The 21,490-nt window shown below is 38.3% G+C and overlaps 1 protein-coding gene across 30 annotated transcripts in view; it reads right to left on the bottom strand.

Moving 5' to 3' along the window:
• MUC16 (mucin 16, cell surface associated) overlaps nucleotides 1-21,490 on the bottom strand; it is a 210,977-nt gene that overhangs the window by 15,819 nt on the left and 173,668 nt on the right. For 29 of the 30 annotated variants that reach the window (XM_074204972.1, XM_074204993.1, XM_074204994.1 and 26 more), the window contains 16 exons: nucleotides 15,302-15,337; nucleotides 14,513-14,587; nucleotides 13,549-13,673; nucleotides 12,901-12,968; nucleotides 12,321-12,493; nucleotides 10,660-10,695; nucleotides 9,833-9,901; nucleotides 9,395-9,460; nucleotides 9,034-9,158; nucleotides 8,854-8,921; nucleotides 8,290-8,462; nucleotides 2,517-2,552; nucleotides 1,656-1,724; nucleotides 1,214-1,338; nucleotides 1,058-1,125; nucleotides 404-576 (listed from right to left, as the gene is read on the bottom strand). In XM_074204972.1, coding sequence (XP_074061073.1) covers nucleotides 404-576; nucleotides 1,058-1,125; nucleotides 1,214-1,338; nucleotides 1,656-1,724; nucleotides 2,517-2,552; nucleotides 8,290-8,462; nucleotides 8,854-8,921; nucleotides 9,034-9,158; nucleotides 9,395-9,460; nucleotides 9,833-9,901; nucleotides 10,660-10,695; nucleotides 12,321-12,493; nucleotides 12,901-12,968; nucleotides 13,549-13,673; nucleotides 14,513-14,587; nucleotides 15,302-15,337 — 1,485 coding nt within the window. The remainder of the gene's footprint in view (nucleotides 1-403; nucleotides 577-1,057; nucleotides 1,126-1,213; nucleotides 1,339-1,655; nucleotides 1,725-2,516; nucleotides 2,553-8,289; nucleotides 8,463-8,853; nucleotides 8,922-9,033; nucleotides 9,159-9,394; nucleotides 9,461-9,832; nucleotides 9,902-10,659; nucleotides 10,696-12,320; nucleotides 12,494-12,900; nucleotides 12,969-13,548; nucleotides 13,674-14,512; nucleotides 14,588-15,301; nucleotides 15,338-21,490) is intronic. The other variant, XM_074204968.1, reaches the window with a different exon arrangement.

The following is a 21,490-nucleotide window of genomic DNA, read 5'->3' as shown; positions in this document are numbered from 1 at the left end:
ACTTTGGCTTAAGATAAGCCTTCATCCCCAAATAACTACACAGCTAAGGTGTATTTTAAAAAAATTAAACTAAATTTAGATGAATTTGGATTTGAATATTTCACTGAGGCTGTAGGAAGAAAGTAAAGATATGCTGCAGGGTCTCACCTAATCAGAACCTGGATTCACTTCAGGAGAGAGGAACAGTAGCTTGCTGACTCATTTTCCAACTAATAGCATCATGGAATCTCAGTCAACTAGCCCTAGCCCCTCCTGAAGCAATCCTGCTACCAGTCTTTAATAAGGGGTTGTAAGGGAGGGTTGATTTGAAGGAAAGGGAGAGAACATCAAAGTAACAATGAAAGAAAACTTACTGAGTGAAAATTGCTTAAACTTTGTCCCTGGAATAAGAATGACTGCTCACCATTGAGGCAGAGGCTGTCTTTGTCCAAAGTATAAGGTCCCAGCCTAGTGAGGCCATGAGTCCGGTTACTCAATTCCTTGTAAACTCTCTCTCTGTCAAAGACTGGGCTGGTGGGGCTTCTTTGCTGGACACATATAGCATCCACTCCAGTTGCTGAGCCATCCTTCATAGGTCTATGATAAAACACATTGAATGTGATACAGTGCTGATATTGGTTTTGCAAAACCTGCTGGTAATAGCCTATCTTTTTGGAAAAGGGAAGTTGCAGTGCATAGCTGAATGTTTCCTTGGGGTACTGTGTCACAAAGATTAGAGAAGATGGGGCTATGTGCCTGAGGCAACTTGGAATAAGTGACACTAATTAGGATGTGTGACAAGCTCCCACTAGGCTATAGGAGCAGTGTCTTGGACTGCTACAGGTACTTGCTGGAGAGAAACCATCTTGGCAAGAAAAACTTGTTCTACACAATGCCTTAACAAGGGAAATCATGTTCCTGAAAATTCTGGACCAGAGAATAGGAATTAGACAACTGGGGTACTAGAGTCCATGGAGAGGTCTACTTAATTGGATGTCTAATATGAGACCAAGGCATATCCCAGGGAACTTGAGGAAAAACCTACCAAATTCCCCACTTTCAGCCTCTAGGGCCTTACCTCAGAGAGATCAGTCCACATCCAGTGTAGTATAAGCCAATGCTAGTCTTCCTGAACAAGGGGCCCAGCTGACAAAGGAAGATGATTAGATAATGTTCAGACAAAAAAAGGGTGGCTAAGGAATGATGATATGGAGTAGGAAGTGCAAAATCTCACCAGTTGCTGGAGGTCCTTTTCCATATTGTTAAATTTAGTAGAGCTTGGGTGCCCCATATCTTCAGTGTAGGGTAGATTAGTGATGGTGAAGTTCAGGGTAAAAGGTCGCAGTTTGGGGTCATTGGCTGCAAGGAGAGAGAGAGAGAGAGAGAGAGAGAGAGAGAGAGAGAGAGAGAGAGAGAGAGAGAGAGATGAGAGAGATGATTCTATCCTCTATCTGAGCTTTGGAAGGCTCAGGGATGATGAGGGGGAAGGGATACTTCCATCCCTGGTTTTCATTGCCAGAGTTTGTCTGACCAGGGTCTTCTCCCCAGGGTATCATTGACTTTCATTTTCCTCATCTTTTGAGTGAGACACAAGACTGCAAATTCCAAGATTGTTCTGGTATAAGGGTGGGACAAGGTGGGAACTCTCCGGGGTACTGAAGCTTTCATTTTCTTACTTGTCCAATGTCCAGGTCCTGTGGGTTCCAGAGAAATTGGAGATGGTGGTATGGTGGTTAGACCAGGAGCTGCAGAAAGGAATATGATTAAATATGGATTAAGATCATGGTTACAGAGGAGAGCTGAGTGAAACTGAGGCTATTTAGATAATGGCACAAGATATCACAACTAGATGGTGCTAAATAAATGTTTGCCTAATGAAGGATTGAATAAGCAATGTGTAAAGTGTGTGTGTGTGTGTGTGTGTGTGTGTGTGTGTGTGTGTAACATTTTTTACAACTGAAAATCATTGGTTGAGGTATATTCTCAGTCGCTTAATTCATAAGGGAAATGGATGTCATGACTACTAGTTATCTCATAAGGTGGTTTTCCACCACAAATTTGAAAAGTAATCACTATCTTACCTTTGAGAGAGAAAACAGGAAATTAGTGGTTATGCATCTAATTTGGGGAAGGACTAAAAAGACTCAGAGTTCTGGGGGTTATTTACTCATAGGATCTTAGGCCAAAACCCATGGGAAGGGATTAAAGGATCCAAAAATCTGAGGTTTCTTCCTCACTGAATCTTAGCCTTGGAAGAGTCCATAGAGGGCATCTAGACCAGGGATACCTTCTAAAATATCTCCCAGAAAAATAAAGTCATCCTGTCTCTTTGACAAGATTCAGTAAAGAACCCACTCAATGATCCCACTCAGATTACCCTCTGAGGAAGCCTGCTCTTCTTTGGGAAAATACTTGATATGAGACTTGAGAGGGTTATAGAGGTATGGTGTCAAAACTTGGATGTCAAGAGGTGAATATGGTTAAGGTTTCACAGATGGCTCAGGACTTAAAGGACATTAGGTTAATAAAACACTTACTGGTACTTGGTTGGGGCAGATTTTGTGCATTGTAACCTGGAAACCAAAAGATGAACAATGAAACATATAAGCAAGAGATGAAGAAAATTCTATTCAATACAAGCACCTACCATGCACTACACAGGCCTACTTAATGAAGATACAATGACAAATTTAAAAGATTCTGCCCTCAAGGAGCATATATTTTATTAGGAAAAGGAAGAAACCACCCAGGACCTCAAAGTGACAAATGGAGTGAAGAATCAGTTTGTTCTGCCTGAGCACCTGTGGGGAAAGAGAAGTCTCCTGTCCACTCTATAAGTGTCTGACTTTAACAGTCCTGGTAGAAAAAGAGTAAATGTGTGACTTCTGGAAATCCAGGGAGGAGAAAATACATATGGGGGAGCTAAATCAACCCACATTTGCTTTTTCCTTGCCTTTGGAAATAGAGGAAGGCAAACTCTTTCAGTGTTTATCCGTGCTGTCTCCACACTTCCCTCCCCAGCTTCCTGGCATATGGGTAGGTTAAGCTCACCAAGAACAAAGTTAAGATGAGCTAGATACAGAATCCTTGACAACTTCTTAAACTCTCTAAAATGCAAAGGATCTCACAATCCAATCAGTAGTTATTTTACAAAGTGATTTATCATGAAAACAATCTGATAGTGACTAAGAAATAAAATGACTTATCCATGGAATAGATTAATATACACTAGTGACCAAAGTGATAATCCCAAAGATCCATGCTGTTAAGGCAAGAACTCATTAAAAACTGTTAGGAAGGGGCGGCTAGGTGGCACAGTGGATAAAGCACTGGCCCTGGAGTCAGGAGTACCTGGGTTCAAATCCGGTCTCAGACACTTGATAATTACCTAGCTGTGTGGCCTTGGGCAAGCCACTTAACCCCATTTGCCTTGCAAAAAAAAAAAACTAAAAAAAAAAACTGTTGGGAAAACTGAAAACCTCTCTGATAGAACTAGGTATAGATTAATGTTTCAAATCATATACCAAGATAAGGTCAAAATGTGTGATTTAGACATAAAGGGTGGTAATCATAAGTAAACTTGGGGAGCATGAAAAAAAATACCTGTCAGATCTATGGGTAAGGGAAGAATTCATAACCAAACAAGAATTAAAGAGAATAGTAGGAGCAAAATGGACAATAATGATTATATTAATTAAAATGGGTTTTTACACACAAAACCAATGCAGCCAAAATTAGAAGGAAATCATGAAACTAGGTCAAATTTTACAGCAAGTATCTCTGATTAAAAAAAAATTCTCAAATATATAGACAGTTGAGCTAAAAAGAGCTATTCTCCAAATAATCCGTGGTCAAAGCTTATGAAGAGGCAGGTCTCAGAAGAAAACAATCAAAGCTGTCAATGATATGAAAAAATGCTCTAAATCACTAATAATTAGAGAAATTCTAATTAAAACAATTCTGAGATACCACTGCAAATCATCAATTTGGCTAATATGACAAAAAAGGAAGGTTTCAAAGGCTGAAGAACATGTGGAAAAATAGGTACATTGAAGCACTGTCGGTAGAGTTGTGAATTTGTCCAAATATTTTGAAAATAAGTTGGGATTTTGCCCAGATTATGTGTGTACATGTATGTATATCTTCAGATATGAATTTATGAAGTTATAAAACTGCATAGTTTTGACCTAGAAATACCATTACTAGGTCTGTATCCTAAAAAAAGATCACAGAAAAGGAGAAAGGACCCATATATATGAAAATAATTACAGCAGCTCTTTTTGTGGTGGCAAAGAATTTGAATTTGAGAAAGTGCCCATCAATTGTGTAATGGCTCAAAAAGTTGTGGCATATGATTATGATAGAATACTATTATGCTATAAGAAATGACCACCAAAATGCTTTTAGAAAAACCTGGAAAGACTTACATGAACTGATGCAAAGTGAAGTGAGCACAAGAACATTGTATTCATTAACAGCAATATTGTACAATGATCAACTGTCAATGACAGTATTCTTAGTAATACAATAATCTAAGACTTATGATGGAAAATGCTCTAGAGAAAGAACTGATGGAAATTGAATTTTTATACATTTTTCTACTTATTTTTTCTTGGGATTTTTGTTTCCTTTTACAAAATGACTAATATGGAAATATGTTTTCCATGACTACACATGTATAACATTTCAAATTAATTGCCTTCTTAATGAAGGAAAAGAGAGAGAGAATTTTGAACTCACAATTTTTTAGAAATGAATGTTAAAATTATTTCTACATAAAATTTGAAATAAACTATTTTTAAAAAATTAAAAAACATTTTTAAAATTTATTTAAGGTAATGGAGTTAAGTGACTTGCCCAAGGTCACACAGCTAGGTAATTATTAAGTGTCTGAGGCCAGATTTGAGCTCAGGTACTCCTGACTCCAGGGCTGTGCTCTATCCACTGCACCACCTAGCTGCCCCTTGAAATAAACTATTATTAAAAGAAATTTAAAAGGTTCCATATACACCAAAATATTTAAACTACCACTTTTTTTGTGGTAGCAAAGAATTGGAAACAAGGCCGATGGGAAATGGCCTATTTATGATACATGAATATCATGGAATATTACAGTATCATAAGAAACTATGAATAAGAAGAATTCAGAGAAGCAAGAGGGGATCTGATTTAAATCAACTGATACAGATTAAAGTTAAGAGGTCTCCAGAAAAACCATACATAGCTTATGCATATATGTAATATATATTATGATAATTAAATGGAAAGAAAGGGGGTAAGAACCCCATAACTGAATAAAATCCATGACTTGCATTTTCTGTGCTTTAAGGTTTACATAGGACTTTACAGATTTTTAACTCTCTAATTATAATGACAAAGTTTGGCCAAGGAGAAGTTCAGAAAACATCCTGTTCTCTTTGTGGAAGTAGGGTATTATGAGTACAGATTACTGTCAGACATGATAGAACTGATTGTCTAGCAGAATTTCTTTTTTTTCCACTTATAAAAAGTTTATTTCTGTAAAAAAAATTTTGGAAGAGAAAAAGATTTGAGAAATGAATCGCTGGTAAAAAAGATAATCTTCGGGGCAGCTAGGTGGCACAGTGGATAAAGCACTGGCCTTGGAGTCAGAAGTACCTGGATTCAAATCAGGTAGACACTTAATGATTACCTAGCTGTGTGGCCTTGGGCAAACCACTTAACCCCATTTTCCTTGCAGAAAAACCTTAAAAAAAAAAAGAAGATAATCTTCTAGAATGGGTTTTAGATAACCAGCTTGTAACTGAAATATGGGAATTAATATCTTTAAGTGTCTGAGACCATATTGAGCTCAAACCTTCCCGACACCAGGCCCAGTGCCACTGAGCTACTCCCCAAAAGAATCTTAAGATGAAAAAAGGAGGAAGAACATTGCAGATATAGATGTGGATCCATATCTATATCTGCAATATTCTTCATATATATGTATATATATACATAGACATAAATAGAAATTGTAAAGAGTAACCCCAATTTGGGGAGAAGAATAGCAGTAGCAATATAAAGAAATTGATGGGAGGAAAAAATATTAGAAAGTAAACTTGAATAAAACCTGTGGACCCAGATGTCTATACACAAATGAGCAAGCTAGGTGAATTACTTTAATGCAAGAAAGCAAGTTTTACTTTATAAATATCACAGATTTGATGAGATGGGATCCATGATAGGATTTTGAAAAGGTAAATCTTGTTCAAAAGGAACAAGCAGATGGTGTAAAGTATCAGTATATATTAAGAATAACGAATTCATGAGTAAGTGTAGAAATCAGATGGGGGAAGTATGATGGAGAACACTTATATAAATATCAAGAGAGACAGAAAAAGATTCAATTTTACCAGTGGAATATACTAGAAGCCACCTAACTTTGTCTCTTTACAACTTTACCTGCCCTTTGGGTCAGGCAGAAAAAAATCAAATTCCTAAGACCTATAGGAAGTTACTATGATGTCTTGGAAAACCTTAAACATTCCCAGTTTTTTCAACTAATCATGACAGAATCCCACAAAAATGCTTCCTGGAGTAAACTGTAGGTGGAAAGTTCACTGGATAGAGCCTGGATTCCTCTTAGATATGAGTTCAAATCTGTCCTTAGATACTTCTTAGATGTTAGATCATGGACAAGTCACTTAATCCATGTCTCCCTCAGTTTTTTCAACTGTAAAACAAAGATAATTTCTACCTCTCAGGGCTGTTGTGAGGATAAAATGAGATATTTATAAAGTGTTTAATAAATGTTATTCCAATACTGTTCCTTCCCTTTGGAACAGCTCTAATATTTTATCTCATTAGTCTTGGATCCTCGGTGTGCTGATTTATTTTTGGATCTTGATTCTGTACAATATATAGGCTATATATTCCTTCCAGCTGGTGTCATCTAGTCATTTGCTGCCATTTACATCTTCATCTAAGTGACTAGATGGCTCAGTGCATCAAGTACCAGATCTTGAGTCAATAAGACTTCTCTTCTTGAGTTCAAATCCAGCCTCAGATACTTTCTAGTGTGTGACATTGGGCAAGTCACTTAATCCTTTTTGCCTTAGTTTCTCATCTATAAAATGAATTGGAGAAGGAAATGACAAACTGCTCCAGTATCTTTGCCAACAAACCCCAAATTGGGTCATGAAGAATTGGACACAATTGAAACCTGAAATGACTGAACAACAACATATCTCCATTTAAGTCACTGCTAAACATGTTAATCAGCACAGGACAAAGGGCAGAATTTTGTAGTGGTTACTAGATAAATTAGAACCTATGAGGAATAGGGTTCCTTGTGAAATAGGTGTAGGTAAAGTATGTCTTGTACAATTGAATCCATAAGGGATAAACAATAGGGAAGGCATCTAGGTGTGGTCAGGGTCTGAAACTGAATAGGCAGAATTCTGGGACTCTGACAGGAAAGGAAACAAGGTAGAAAATGAGCACTGATCCCAAAGGGATGCAGTTTCAACTTCCCCTATTTCCATTAAAGGACCCCCCATCTTTCCATTCTCTGGGTTTTATAACTTCAGCATTATCCTGAATTCATCACATTTCCTTGCCTCATAAATCCAGTCAATTACCAAGTCTTACCTTTTCTACTTTCATGACTTTCAACTAATCTCTTCCCTGTATTTTTACAACTACCATCAAGTTCATGCTTTCTCACTTAGATTATTTCAGTCCTCCTACCTTGAGTTTCTCCCAATTATAATTCATTATATTCTCTGATGCTGAAGTAATTTTCCTTAAATCCAGATTTGTCCACACAACTCCCCTACTCAATTCAACTCCAGAGACACTCCCAATTGCCTAGTTTATTCTCTAGGACAAAGTATAAATTCTATTTAGCTTTTAGAGCTCTTTCTAATTTGTCTCCAAACTCTCTCTCTCCACCTCCTCCTGCAGTCTGAAATCCAGCCAAACCAACTTCTTCCTTTTCTTCACACAGCATTCCATCTTTGCTCTGGACATCCCCCAGGCTTGTAATATATTCCCTGTTTACCTCTACTTCACAATTCTTTCTTTCACTGAAGACCCAATTCAAGCACCATCTTCTGAATGAGGTCTTTTCTGATTTTCCTTGCTACCCAAACTACCTTATATTTAAACTACTTTCTTTATATTTGTTATTTATTAATTTTACATGTATGTTATATGTTGATATATGTCCCCTCCATCCTACTAGAATGTAAACTTGTAGGAATTATTTCCTTCTTTGTGTTTGTGCTATGTACATCTGCTACATTGCAGTTGCTTAATGAATAGATTGTTAATTGACTGATTGCTTACCATTGAGGTAGAGACTATCCTTATCCAGGATGTAGGGACCCAGCCTGCTGATGCCATGTGTCTGGTTGCTCAGTTCCCAGTAGACTTTCTCTCTGTCCAGAATGTATTTAGTGGGATCTCTCCAGTGAGTGCACACTACATCCACTCCTATTGCTAAGCCATTCTTCTTTGGTCTAGAAAAAGATACAGTGATGAGGGACATAGTACTAGTTTTGATGCCAGAGAGATTGATGGGGGGCTACCTCATGTATGGAGGGTGAAATTGAAATGCCTGTAATTTTGTGAAAATGGTTGGTGATTATGTGACAGTTGTATATGAGTGTTGAGCAGCTAATAATCTCACAAAATAGAAACCTATTTATAATAAAGGAAATCACATTTCTGATAAAACATGCAAAAAAAAGAAACAGGAATAAAACAATCTGGGAATTTGGAAATGGTTCCCAAGACACTTAAATGTGAAGAAGAAATTTTTGTGGAGAGCCCAGGGGGGGTTTCATGTACCCTGTGGGGACCCTTGAGGGACATACTCCAATTCCCATCCTCCAGCCTCTGGAGTCTCACCTCAGGGAAGTCACTTTGCATCCAGTGTAAAAGTTGCTGATGCTGCTTTTCTTGAACAAGGTATTGAGCTGGCAAAGAAAGAGGGAGGTCAGTGTACTCAAACCTAGGCAAGTAAGGAGCCAAGGAAAGGGGAAGGCAGCTGTGCAGATGGGAATCGAGGTAGGAACTGGGGAGGCTCACCAGGCGCTTCAAGATTCTCTCTGTGTTGTTGAATTTGCTGGATCCAGGTCGCCCCAGATCTTCTGTGTAGTGCAGGTTGGTGATGGTGAAGTTCAGAATGAAAGTCTCCAGGTTCTGGCCACCAACTAGAATAGAAGAGGGACAGAAATTCTATTTTGGAGCCTGCCAAACATCAGTGGGCAGACCCAAGGATACTATGGATTCAATCCTTTATTCTTTCACTCCCTTGGATTCACTGATTTTTTTTAGAGGACTTCTTTCCTTCTCTGATTCTCCTTTCCAGGCTTCCCAAATTCTAATTTCTTCTCTTAAATCAGTAAGACACTTCAGGAAGTGAATCATAGAAGCAGGGGCACTCTACCTGTGGTGCTGGATAATGATGATGGAGCCAGAGAGGTTGATGGGATAAATGTGGTCTGCACAGGAGCTGATTGATTAAAAAAAAAAAAAAGAAAACCAAGATGAATGAAAACCAGGTTAACTTGTCTTGTGTCATAGAGACTGGGGAAAATTGTATTCTCTGTCAGTTAATTCTGTTCAACTCAGCAAGTATTTATTCATCATCTACTCTATGCCAGGCAGTATTCTGGACACTCAGGATTCAAAGTCAAAAAAAGAAAGAAAAAATTCTTATTTTCCAATAATTCATACTCTCAATATACAGACTAAATGTGTATGAAATATATAAAGAGTGCAAACAAAGGTCTTTTCTCTCCCTAGCTTAGATGTTAAAAGAAGGCAAGGGGTCAGATGGGGTCAGTGATTACTCTCCAAGGTTCTGAACACATCACATTCCTACCTGTGGAGGTTCCCCTCTCTATGGAACCCAAGGAAGTTGAAGAAGTTGATGCACTTTCTAGCCCAGAAGCTGCATAAAAAGAGTTATTAGAGATAGTTAGAGACAGCAGTTATTCACTGAGGGAGATCTCATCAAGGCTCTGGTCATCAGAGCACTAAATTAGTACTCCCCAAGACTCCATGAAGAGGAAAGAGGGAGGGTACTTTAATATTGGTTTAATGAATTTGAGTCACCATGTCATTTTGGCTATTCTGGTGTCTAGCTTGGGGATTAAAAAAAAATCAAGGCTACCCAAGATATAACTCTACGTATCTCCCTCTCACCACTTTTTTACTGAGCTGACGTTCACCTGTGAACTTATGAATTCCCCCCCACCACATTCCCAATGTCCTTGTAGGAACAGTTTGACAAGTCACCACTAGTCCAATTGACAGAGAAATGGGGGGATCTCATATAGTGAGGATATGGTTCCAAGTCAGGAAAGGTTGAAACAATCTTGGATGCTTTTCCTCCTTGGAAAGGAGAAGATGAAACCTTCTCACTGAATCTCAGAACTTGAAAGACCTCAGGAACCATCTTGTTGAGAAATTCCCTTTTCAGGGTCCCCGAGAAGAAGCTATCAAGTCTTTTCTCAAAACCTTCAGGCACTAGAACTCATTGTCTCTTTCTTAGATTTTTCCTCCTACAAAATAGCTGAATAGGTTTTAAGAAAAGGGACTAGCAAAGCCACACTTGTTTTCAGATTGGTAAACCAAATCCCAACTTCCAGAGTCATAGGGGGAACAAGGTTAAGGACCCAACAGGGACTTAGATGCCAAAACACTTACTGGGACTAGGCAGGGTTGAATCATGCTCATTGTAACCTAGAAACCAAAGGAGAGATAAATAAAGGTGATCAAAAGATACTTGAAGAAAAGGAAGAGTGACAGTGTGAGAGGTACAGACATACTGAGGTCTGTTTGCTTAATCCAAACTTCTAGGGGATCTGCTCCTTGGGGAAGGGGAGTTGAAAATTATTTTATTTACCCTTGGGTCTCTAACATGAAGAGTAGTAGGTAAAATAAAGAAATTTATTATTTTGGGGAAAACAATGGGATATGTAGAAATTAGTGTCCAAATCAATTCATCTGTGGTCACCCTTGATCTTTGGAATTCAAGGGAGCAAATTTTCTGACTTCCTACTCTGGCTTAACCCCAAGGTCCTTTCCCATCCTCTTAACTTGCTAGGAAGTTTCAGGATGGCAAGTTTACCTCTACTGGTAAACTGAAATTGAATGAGAGATCTCCATAATATCTCTCCCTAAAAACTTAGGGCTGGGAGAAACTAGCATATCTCTAGTTCATACCTGAGAAAGAATTCTATACAGCATTATCAACAAAAGATAATTTAGCTTCTCCTTGTCTGAAATGCACCTGTCTCACCTTTGTCTTCTAGGATAGTCCATCTCTTTTATGACTCAGATTAAATGTCATCTTCTGCATGAAGTATGTCCTAAGCTACCCCTCCAGCTACTAGTATCCTCTCCATGTCATTTTTATATTTATTTTATGGAAGTATTTATATATACACACACACACACCCATAAATATACAACACACAGTAAATATAAATATGCAAATATTTGTATATATGAATGTCATATACATACATTTGTGTATGCATGTGTATATTATTAGACCTGCCTTTAATACACCATGTGCCTATATACATAAATGCATACATGCATACTCATGTGCATGGATATATTTTGTTGTTATTCAGTTGTTTCAGTCAAGTTAGACTTCATGAACCTGTTTGGGGTTTTCTTGGCAAAGATAATGGAGTGCTTTTCCATTTCCTTCTCCAGTTCATTTTACAAGATGATGAAACTGAGGTATGCACAGTTAAGTGACTTGCTCAGGATCATAAATCTAAAAAAAAAGTCTGAGGATGAATCTTCCTGCCTCCAGATCTGATACTTTAACTGTACTACCTGGCTGCCCATAGACATATCCATATGTATATAATACCTGCCCCTGACATACTATATGTGGTACTAGATAGGATGCCAGACAGCCTTGATGAGGGATCCTCCAAATTCGGAGAGGGGAAATTGATTTGCTTGAATTTTTACACAATGACTGTTGGTTGTATGACAGTGATGTACTAATTGTGTGGGTAGAAGTGTTGAACAGCTAATAATTTCACAAAATAAAAACCTATTTATTTTAGCAACCTTATTCTAAGAACTGAGGAGGGGAAATCACATTTGTAATCATCTCCATAGCTACCATTAGGGAATATCAATCAAGAAGGAATGGCACCTTAGGGAAATAGTTGTCTTAGGCAGTTGGCTAAAAAAAGGAAGAATGAAAAGAAAAAATTCTAAGGGAAGTGAGGGCTTGAATAGAGTAAGGATAACAGGCAAAGAAGTTAGTATTAGTATTGTACAAAAATGAACTGGGGGGAGAGACAGGGATGAATCACTTCCACAGCAGGACAGCTCACCATTGAGGTAGAAATTATTCTTATCCAAAGTGTAAGGTCCAAGTCTGGTGATTCCATTTGTTAGGTTTTTCAGCTCCCAATAAACCCTTTCTCTATCCAGGAAAGGGATGCTGAGTTCTCTCCAGTGGAGGCAGACAGTATTCACTCCTGTTGCTAACCCTTCTTTCCTGGACCTGAGAAAAGAAATGTTGATAGAGACCCCTGAGATGGCAACAGAGACATCTAGTGGGAATCACAGGTATGGGGACAATGAAATTGAGATGTTTGTTACCACAGGGAAAGGTGAAAGTGACCCTGGAAAGATTGATGAGCTTTCACATCTACAGTGTGGGTAGCAACCACAGATCTCCATTAAAAAGAACCTGACATTAGAGAATTTGTTCTGAATTATGACTTATAAGGGGAATCACTGTTCCAAGAATCCAAACCAGAGAGAAATGAAGCACTTTGGGAAATTTGAACATGGTAGAAGTATGGGGAGGGATTGTCTTTCTTGTTTGTTCAACTTTAACCCTAGCTGTGTGACCAGGAGCTGAGATTATGTGCCCTCCTCAGAACAACTCAGCTTCTAGAATCTTACCTCAAAGATATCACTCTGCATCCAGAATAGAGAGAGCTAATGCTGCTATTCCTGAACAGGGTGTCAAGCTGATAAAGAAAGGAGATGGGAATAATAATTAGAGACAAGACTTTTCTAATACTTTAAGGTTTAAAAAGCACTGTATATGTTATCTCATCTGTTCCTCACAAAAACCCTATGTAGTGGATGCTATCTGAAAGAAACCAAGTGACTTGCCCAAGATCACACATCTTGTAAAAATCTATATTGGTATTTGAACTTGGTTCTTCCTGACTCAAAGTTAAGAGCCCTGTTAGGACTGTAGCAGCTAGGTATCCCTGTGGATAGAGGATAGAACCTAAAATTAGGAAGATCTCAGGTTCAGAAACTTATTAAATGTATAGCTCTGGGCATATTATTTAACATCAGTCTGACTCAACTGTCTCATCATAAAATACAGGTAATAATAGCACTTACCTCTTAGTGATGACCAAATGAGATAACTTATATATGGTGCTTTTCAAATTAATATCCATCAAACTACATAGATGCCTCATAAGGGAGTAAACTTTTAAAGTCTAGGTAGGGCCTAGAGTCAAAGATATGCACAAGAAAATCTCGCGTATGGAGAATAAAGGAGTAGGGGATTTTGGGTAGTTTGCATCTCACCAGGTGCTGCAGGATTTTCTCTGTGGTGTTGAATTTATTGGACCCAGTGTTGCCCATGTCAGCTGTGTAGACAAGGTTTGTGATGGTGAAGTTCAGTGTGAAAGCTTCCAGGCTGTGGCCAGTGGCTGCAGTGGAGGAAAGGGAGAATCCTCCATGTCTAAATCATGGGTGCATCAACTTACCCAGGGGCACTCAGATATACTTTTTGAAAGGAAAGCTCAAAATTTCTGTCTCATGAATGTCCATTTCTGTCTCATGAGACAGTCCTTCCCTGACTTTCCCTTGTTCTTCATGTCACATTTTCAAAGTTCATGCCCAATTACACTTTCCTAGGAATGAATAATAGATATGATCATTGATACCTGTGGTGATGGAAACCAATGAAGGAACCAAAGATGTTCCTGGAGTGAATGCAGTTGACACAGAAGCTGAAGTTATTGAAATGGAAAACCATAGAGAATATCACTATATGGATGCTGCCATGAAGGGAAATGGATGATGAACTTCATGGGAGAATGGCTCAATTAGCTATGTTTGAAATGTTACAGTCTCCAGATAGGGATTGAGCTATGAGGGGAGTTTCAGTGACAGTAGGCAAGAACAGTGATCTGAATGATGCACCACTTTGGGAGAAAGATTGTCAGCTTAGGGGTTTCCTATAATGTGATGTCCCGATTCTTCACTCTCTTTAGCTTTTAGGTTGGATAAGTGGATTCATCCCTGAAGCCCACAGATATTTTTCTAGTTATTAAATTGCCAAAAATTAAATTCTTATCTGGCCACTTGGATATGAAGGGGACAGACACATCCCAAAGAAAACATCTTGATTTTTCTTTTCTCTGGCAAATGACCATTTCTTAGAATGAAGAAGTTTTGAAAGACTTAGAACTTTCCTCTCTTTTGGTTAGTACATTCTTACAACACCCTGGGAACTCTCCAGGTACTGAAATTACTCCATTCCTACCTGTGGAGCCTCCAGGCTTTGTGGGCACCGGAGAGGTTGCAGATGAGGATGGAGAAGTCTGTAACCCTGGAGCTGCTGGAAAGAATGTCATGAGACACCATGGTTGGACACAGGAAAGCATAATGAATGAAAATGTTGATTTTTGGTTCCCCCCAACAATTTCAGGGCTCTGCACCTAGCTGGTGCCTAATAAATGTTTATTCAATAGATGAATGAATGGATTAATTAAATTTCTCTGATGGCTTCCCTAAAATAGGATCCTATCATATGATCATTGGATAAAGTATACTATCAGTGTTTTACATATGTTGGGAGGAAAAAGGGGGAATTTAGAACTTCATGGCAACTCACAATGTGAGACTAATTCTCAACACTCTTTTCCATAGATCTGTGACCTGCTTTCTTTCTTGATCTCCCTATTTGGATAGCCTGAATAGTATACATTATCTAACCTATAAGAAAGGAACTTGGAATTCTGGAGACCATGATTCTGCATCTCTCAGGCTTTTCCCTTACAAAATCATAGAACTTCTGGATTGAAGGAACTTAAGAAGGCATCTAGTCTACAGAGAACTCTACAACATCCCTATCAGGTTGTCAGAGAGCATCCATTTGAAGATCTTTGAGTGATGAGGAGCTATTCCACTGCCTGGTACCTGAGAAAGTCATTGGGTCAGGGAGTCATATCTATTTCATAGAGTCATAATGTGATCCTTATTTAGGAGAACCAGAATCAAGACTTCAATATAATCTAGAATTCAAATGGAATCTGAATACTTGAATACTTACTAGTAGACAACTGGACTGGAGTGTGTTCATTATAACCTGGAAAAAATGGATAATGAAGAAAAGGAACATATTACCTAAAGAGAACAGGAAGAGAGGTCATCTGAGAGGCTGAGAGTGGATATGCTATTTGAAAATGAAGAGAGCAGAATTACCTTATGCTCCCCAGTTTTTTGAAATGAGAGTCAGTCATCGGATAAAAAAATCAAACTTAGAGCTTCAGGGTAGAAGGGGGAAGGTGGGGAAAGGAATTCAGGGTGGATCCATCAAGATCCATCCACTTGAGCCTGGGTACTTGAATGAATATGCTCTTGCTAAGCCCTCATCTTTGGAAACACAACAGAGAACTAAAACTGAATATCTTGGTTGTCCTTGGTCTCTCATTCTCAGTATTCTGGCTTATAGGAATTCCTCAGAACACTAAAAACTAAGAAATTCTGGAGTGGAACCTTTTGTGCTCTCTCTCTCTCTCTCTCTCTCTCTCTCTCTCTCTCTCTCTCTCTCTCCTTCCTTCCCTCTCTCTGAACCTCTTCCCACCCAACAATCTTTGACAGTTTATCTATAAAATGAAGATATTAATAGCACCTGCTTCCCAAAATTTTTTGGAGGATTAAAATGAGATAATATTCATAGAGCATGTTGCAAATTTTAAAGTGCTAAATAAGGAAATAATAATAATAATAAATTATTTGATTTTTAGAAAATTCTATTGAGAAAAACTCATTTTCTCAATATTTCTATTACATGGTATCAAGTTTTCTTCTCATATTATTCACTCTCCTTTGATCATGCTTCATCTTGTCATTGCTCACAAAATGTGGCTCCTGAACTGGACACAACATACCAGATGAAACCTGGTTAGGTTAGGGGATGGCAGAACTATGACATCCCTACATCTAGATATGATGTATTTACATGAAATATCCCACAGGGCTTTTAGAATTCCTGAGCTTGTAATCCATTAATACCAGTTGTTCTTTGCATGAAATACTGGTCTAACCAAGTCCACTCCATTACATTTATGCAGTTAAATTTCTTAAGCTTAACAACAGAGTTTTACCTTACTAGTTCTTACCAATCATACTAGTGTACTGAAGTTTTGTTGGACACTGATTCTATTCAATACATTAGCTAACAATTTTTCCAGCTTCATTTTTTATACATCTGACACTATGTCTTATGAAAAACAGCATGGTGTAATGGATGATGGGTGAGACATGGAGTCAGGAAGACATGAGCTCAAGTCCAAAACCCTGACACACATTAGCTATATGACTATGGGTATCAACCTTGCAATGTCTCAAGCAATTCTGTAAGGCTTTAGGATACAGATGAGTTGCCCATCTGAATTGGAAGAAGTTTACACACTGCATGTTTTCTCTGCTGATAAAAACACAAGTTTGGATTTCAGAAGAAAAAAAAAGCAATGTCTCCCATCAAGTCAATGCTAAATTATTGAATACAATAAAACAATTGAAGATTAATGCTACACAATTATAATGACCAAGCTTAGATCCAAAGAACAGATATGAGAAGGAATCTTTACTCATTTATTTACAGAAGTGGGAAGGCTATGGATCTGGAATACTATGTATAATGTCAAACTTTTCATTATTTTGATTAATTTTGCTAACTTCCCCCCCCCATTCTTTATTGTAAGAAATATCTCTCTGTAAGGGGGAAAGATTTCTTAAGAAATGTCGGTGGGCGACAGAGCCAAGATGGTGACAGGAGAAGAGCCTCTCCTAGGTGTTCTCTCCATAATATTTCAAAAATCTTAAAATTATGACTCTAAATTTTTGAGAGACAGAACCCATAGAAAGATCCAGTGAGGCAATTCTCCAGACCAAGGTAACCTGGAAAATAGTGGGAAAACTCCACTCCATGGGGTTAGAGTGGTGGCCCCACTAGAGTGAAGAAACTTCAACCTCCCAGAAAGAGCCCTAGGGTACCTGGGAGCTGTGGCTCCTGCAGCAGCAGCAGTTTCCTGACCTGCACCCCAAGGAGAACTGGGCACAACTTGGAGGATCAGCAGGGGTACCTCTGCCAGAGTGCAAGCACAGGCCCTCAGGGCACTCAGAGCAATGGTAACCCAGATGTAGGAAACGGAAGCAGGCATGGAGCCAGGAAGCAGGTGCCTCCAGGCAACTGAAGGCAGGGAAGGGAGACTTCCAAGGTCTGTCCTCTGTACCTGGAACAGGACTCTGGGACTCTAACCACATTCAGATCCTGATCGCAGTCTAGCCCCCCCCCCAACCTCAGCACCATGACAGAGGGGTGCACTTCTGGTTATTCATCAACCAGGAGAGCAGTCAGAGCTTCATAGAATGAAATCCTTGTGAGGGGTGGTGTCCCAATAATACTTAAAAGTTCAGGAAGTACCCCCAAACCAGGCACAGGCTGGAGAAATGAGTAAACAGAGAAAAAATAGGAACACCATTGAGAAATACTTTGTCTATGACCCCCAGAAGGATCAAAATACTCAATCTAGAGATAAGGAAGTACAACCTCCTACATCTAAAGACTCCAAGAAAAAATGTAAGTTGGACTCAGGCTATGACAGAGCTCAAAAAAGATTTTGAAAATCAAGTAAAGGAGATAGAAGAAAAATTGGAAAAAGAAATGAGAGAGATGCAGAAAAAAATGAAAAAGAAGTCAGCAGCTTAGTCAAGGAGATCCAAAAAAATGCTGAAGAAAATAACATGTAAAAAAAAGCATAGCTCAAATGGATAAAACAGTTCAAAAAGTTATTGAGGAGAAGAATGCTTTAAAAAGCAGAATTGGCCAGATGGAAAAGGAGATTAGAAAGCTCTCTGAGGAAAACAAATCCTTCAGATGTGAATGGAGCTAAAGGAAACTGATGACTTTACGAGAAGTAAAGATATAATACTTCAACACCAAAAGAATGAAAAATTATAAGAAAATGTGAAACATCTCATTGAAAAAACAACTGATATGGAAAACAGATCCATAAGATACAATTTTAAAATTATTGAGATACCTGAAAGTCATGATCAGGAAAAGATCCTTGACCTCATTTTTAAAGAATTCCTACAGTAAAATTGCCTGATATACTAGAAGCAGAGGGAAAAATAGAAATGGAGAGAATCCACTGATCTACTCCGGAAAGATCCCAAAAAACCCACCCCCAGGAATATTATAGCTAAGTTCCTGAATTCCCAAGTCAAAGAGAAAATATTACAAGCAGCCAGAAGGACACAACTCAAAGATCATGGAGCTGCATTCAAGATCACACAGGACTTAGCAGCAACTACATTAAGGGCTCATAGGGCTTGTAATATAATATTCCAGAAGGCAAAAGAGTTTGGAATGCAACCAAGAATCAACTACCCAGCAAAACTGAACATCCTCTTCCAAGGGAAAAGATGGACTTTCAATGAAATAGGGGAATTTCAAATGTTCCTGTTGAAATGACCAAAGCTGAACAGAAAGTTTGACCTTCAAGTACAGGACTCAGGTGAAGCATAGAGAGCAAAGGAGAAGGGTAAACTATGAGGGACTTAATGATGATGAATTGCAGGTATTCCTGCATAGAAAAATGATACTGATAATATTAATATAAAACTTCTCACTTAATAGATCAGGTAGGAACTTTTATAAATGAAGCACAGGAGAGAGCTGAATTTGAAGATATAATATATTATAAAAATGGAGTCAATTGCTAAACGAGATAAGTACTGGGAATAAGAGAAAGGAGAGGTGGAATAGGCTAAGATATTTCATATAAAAGATATTTTTTTTGCATTGAGCTTTTGCAATGATATGAAAGTGGGGAAGGTGAGGGGGAATGAGGAAACCTTCACTCTCATCAGAAATGGCTCAGAGAGTAAACAGCATGCACACTCAATAGGGTATAGATATCTAGAGTAAAAAGGAGAGAAGGGGGGAAGGAGGGATCTGGGTGATAGAGGAGAGGGTAGATCATAGGAGAGAATAGTTGGATATAACACATTTTCTTTTTTTACTTCTTGCAAGGGACTGGGATTGGGTGGCCTGTCCAGGCCCATGGAGCTGGGTGATTGCTGGGTGTCAGGGGTGGTATGTGAGCTTTCTTGGCCCCAGGGAGGGTGATCAGTCCACTGTGCCACTCAGCTATCCTACAACATATTTTTGAAGAGGGACAGAATGAAAGGAGAGAGAAAATATCATATATGGTAGTGGGGAGGTATGGATGTGGGGAATTACAATCAGCAACAGCAACAGTGGAAAAATATGGAAGTAACTTATCATAAAGAATGTGATCCACCTGAGACAGAGCTGATGGTATCAGAACACAGATTGATATTTATTTTATTTCTCATGAGGATCTATATTTTTGGGGGGAGGGGGTATTATGTTTTATCTTAAACAAGAATATTTTAGTAATGTATAAAAAACATCACTTGTACAAAAATTAAAAATTAAAAAAGAAATGTAGGTGATACTAATATTTCTGGCAAAGGACTCATTTCTAAAATATACAGAGAACTGAGTCAAATTTTTTAAAAAAAGCCATTTTTCAATTGGCAAATGGTCAAAGGATATACAAAGGCAATTTACATATGAGTAAATCAAAGCAATCCAGTCATATGAAAAATTGCTCTAAATCATTACTTATTAGAGAAGTGCAAATTAAAGCTTCTCCAAGATACCATCTCACATCTCTCAGACTGGCCAATATGATCAGCAAGGACAATGATCAATGTTGGAAAGGATGTGGGAAATCTGGGACAATAATATATTGTTGGTGGGGCTGCAAACTCATCCAAACATTCTGGAGAGCAATTTGGAATTATGCCCAAAGGGCAACAAAAACGTGCATACCCTTTGATCCAGCAATACCACTATTGGGTCTATATCCTGAAGAGATTATAATAAAGGATAAAAAAAAATCACTCGTACAAAAATATTCATAGCAGCCCTGTTTGTGGTGGCAAAGAATTGGAAATCAAGTGAATGTCCATCAATTGTGGAATGGCTTAATAAACTGTGGTAAATGTATGTGATGGAACACTATTGTTCTATTAGAAATCAGGAAGGATGGGAATTAAGGGAAGCCTAGAAGGATCTGCATGAACTGATGCTGAGTGAGATGAGCAGAACCAGAAGAACATTGTACACCCTAACAGCAACATGGGGGTGATGATCAACCTTAATAGACTTGCTCATTCATCAGTGCAACAATCAGGGACAATTTTGGGATATCTGTGATGGAGAATACCATCTGTATCTAGAGAAAGAATTGTGAAGTTTGATCAAAAATCAAAGACTATTACCTTCAATTTAGAAAAAAACCCATTATCTTATTATGTAATTTTGCTATCTCTTATACTTTATTTTTCTTCCTTAAGGATATGTTCTCATCACATTCAACTGAGATCAATTTATACCATGGAAACAATGTAACAGAATGCCTTCTGTGGGGGGGGTGGGGGGAGGGAAGCAAGAATGGGGGAAAATTTGTAAAATTCAAACAAAATCTTTCTAAAAGAAAAAATAAAAAAAAAGAAATGTAGGTGATGTAAAAACAAAAGATAACGATGCCAATTTATGTTTAAAAATAGAAGTATTGACTAGGACTATGAAGTTGTCACTAGTGACATCAAATCAAGACCAGTTAAGCGTTATGGGGATCTCACACCTATCAGATTAGCCAATATGACCAGAAAGGACAATGTTCAATGTTGGGAGGGATGTGGGAAATCTGGGACAATAATATATTGTTGGTGGAGCTGTGAATTCATCCAACCTTTCTGGAGATAAATCTAGAATTATGCCTAAAAGGCAATAAAAAAAAGTGCATACCTTTTGATCCAGCAATACCACTACTGGGTCTATACCCTGAGGAGATCATGGAAAAAGGGTAAAAACATCACTTGTACAAAAATATTCATAGCATCCTTGTTTGTGGTAACAAAGAATTGGAAATCAAGTGAATGTCCATCAATTGGGGAATGGCTGAACAAACTGGTATATGTATGTCATGGAACACTATTGTTCTATTAGAAACCAGGAGGGATGGGAATTCAGGGAAGCCTGGAAGGATTTGCATGAACTGATGCTGAGTAAGAACCAGAAGAACATTGTACACCCTAACAGCAACATGGGGGAGATGATCAATCTTATTGGTCTTGCTCATTCCACTAATGCTATAATAAAGGACAATTTTAGAGCGCCTACAATGGAGAATAC

The sequence above is a fragment of the Macrotis lagotis genome, chromosome X (genome assembly GCF_037893015.1).
Source record: "Macrotis lagotis isolate mMagLag1 chromosome X, bilby.v1.9.chrom.fasta, whole genome shotgun sequence".
Taxonomy (NCBI): domain Eukaryota; kingdom Metazoa; phylum Chordata; class Mammalia; order Peramelemorphia; family Peramelidae; genus Macrotis; species Macrotis lagotis.
The sequence above is the reverse complement of the archived record's forward strand: the minus strand, read 5'-3'. Positions and strand labels throughout refer to the sequence as shown.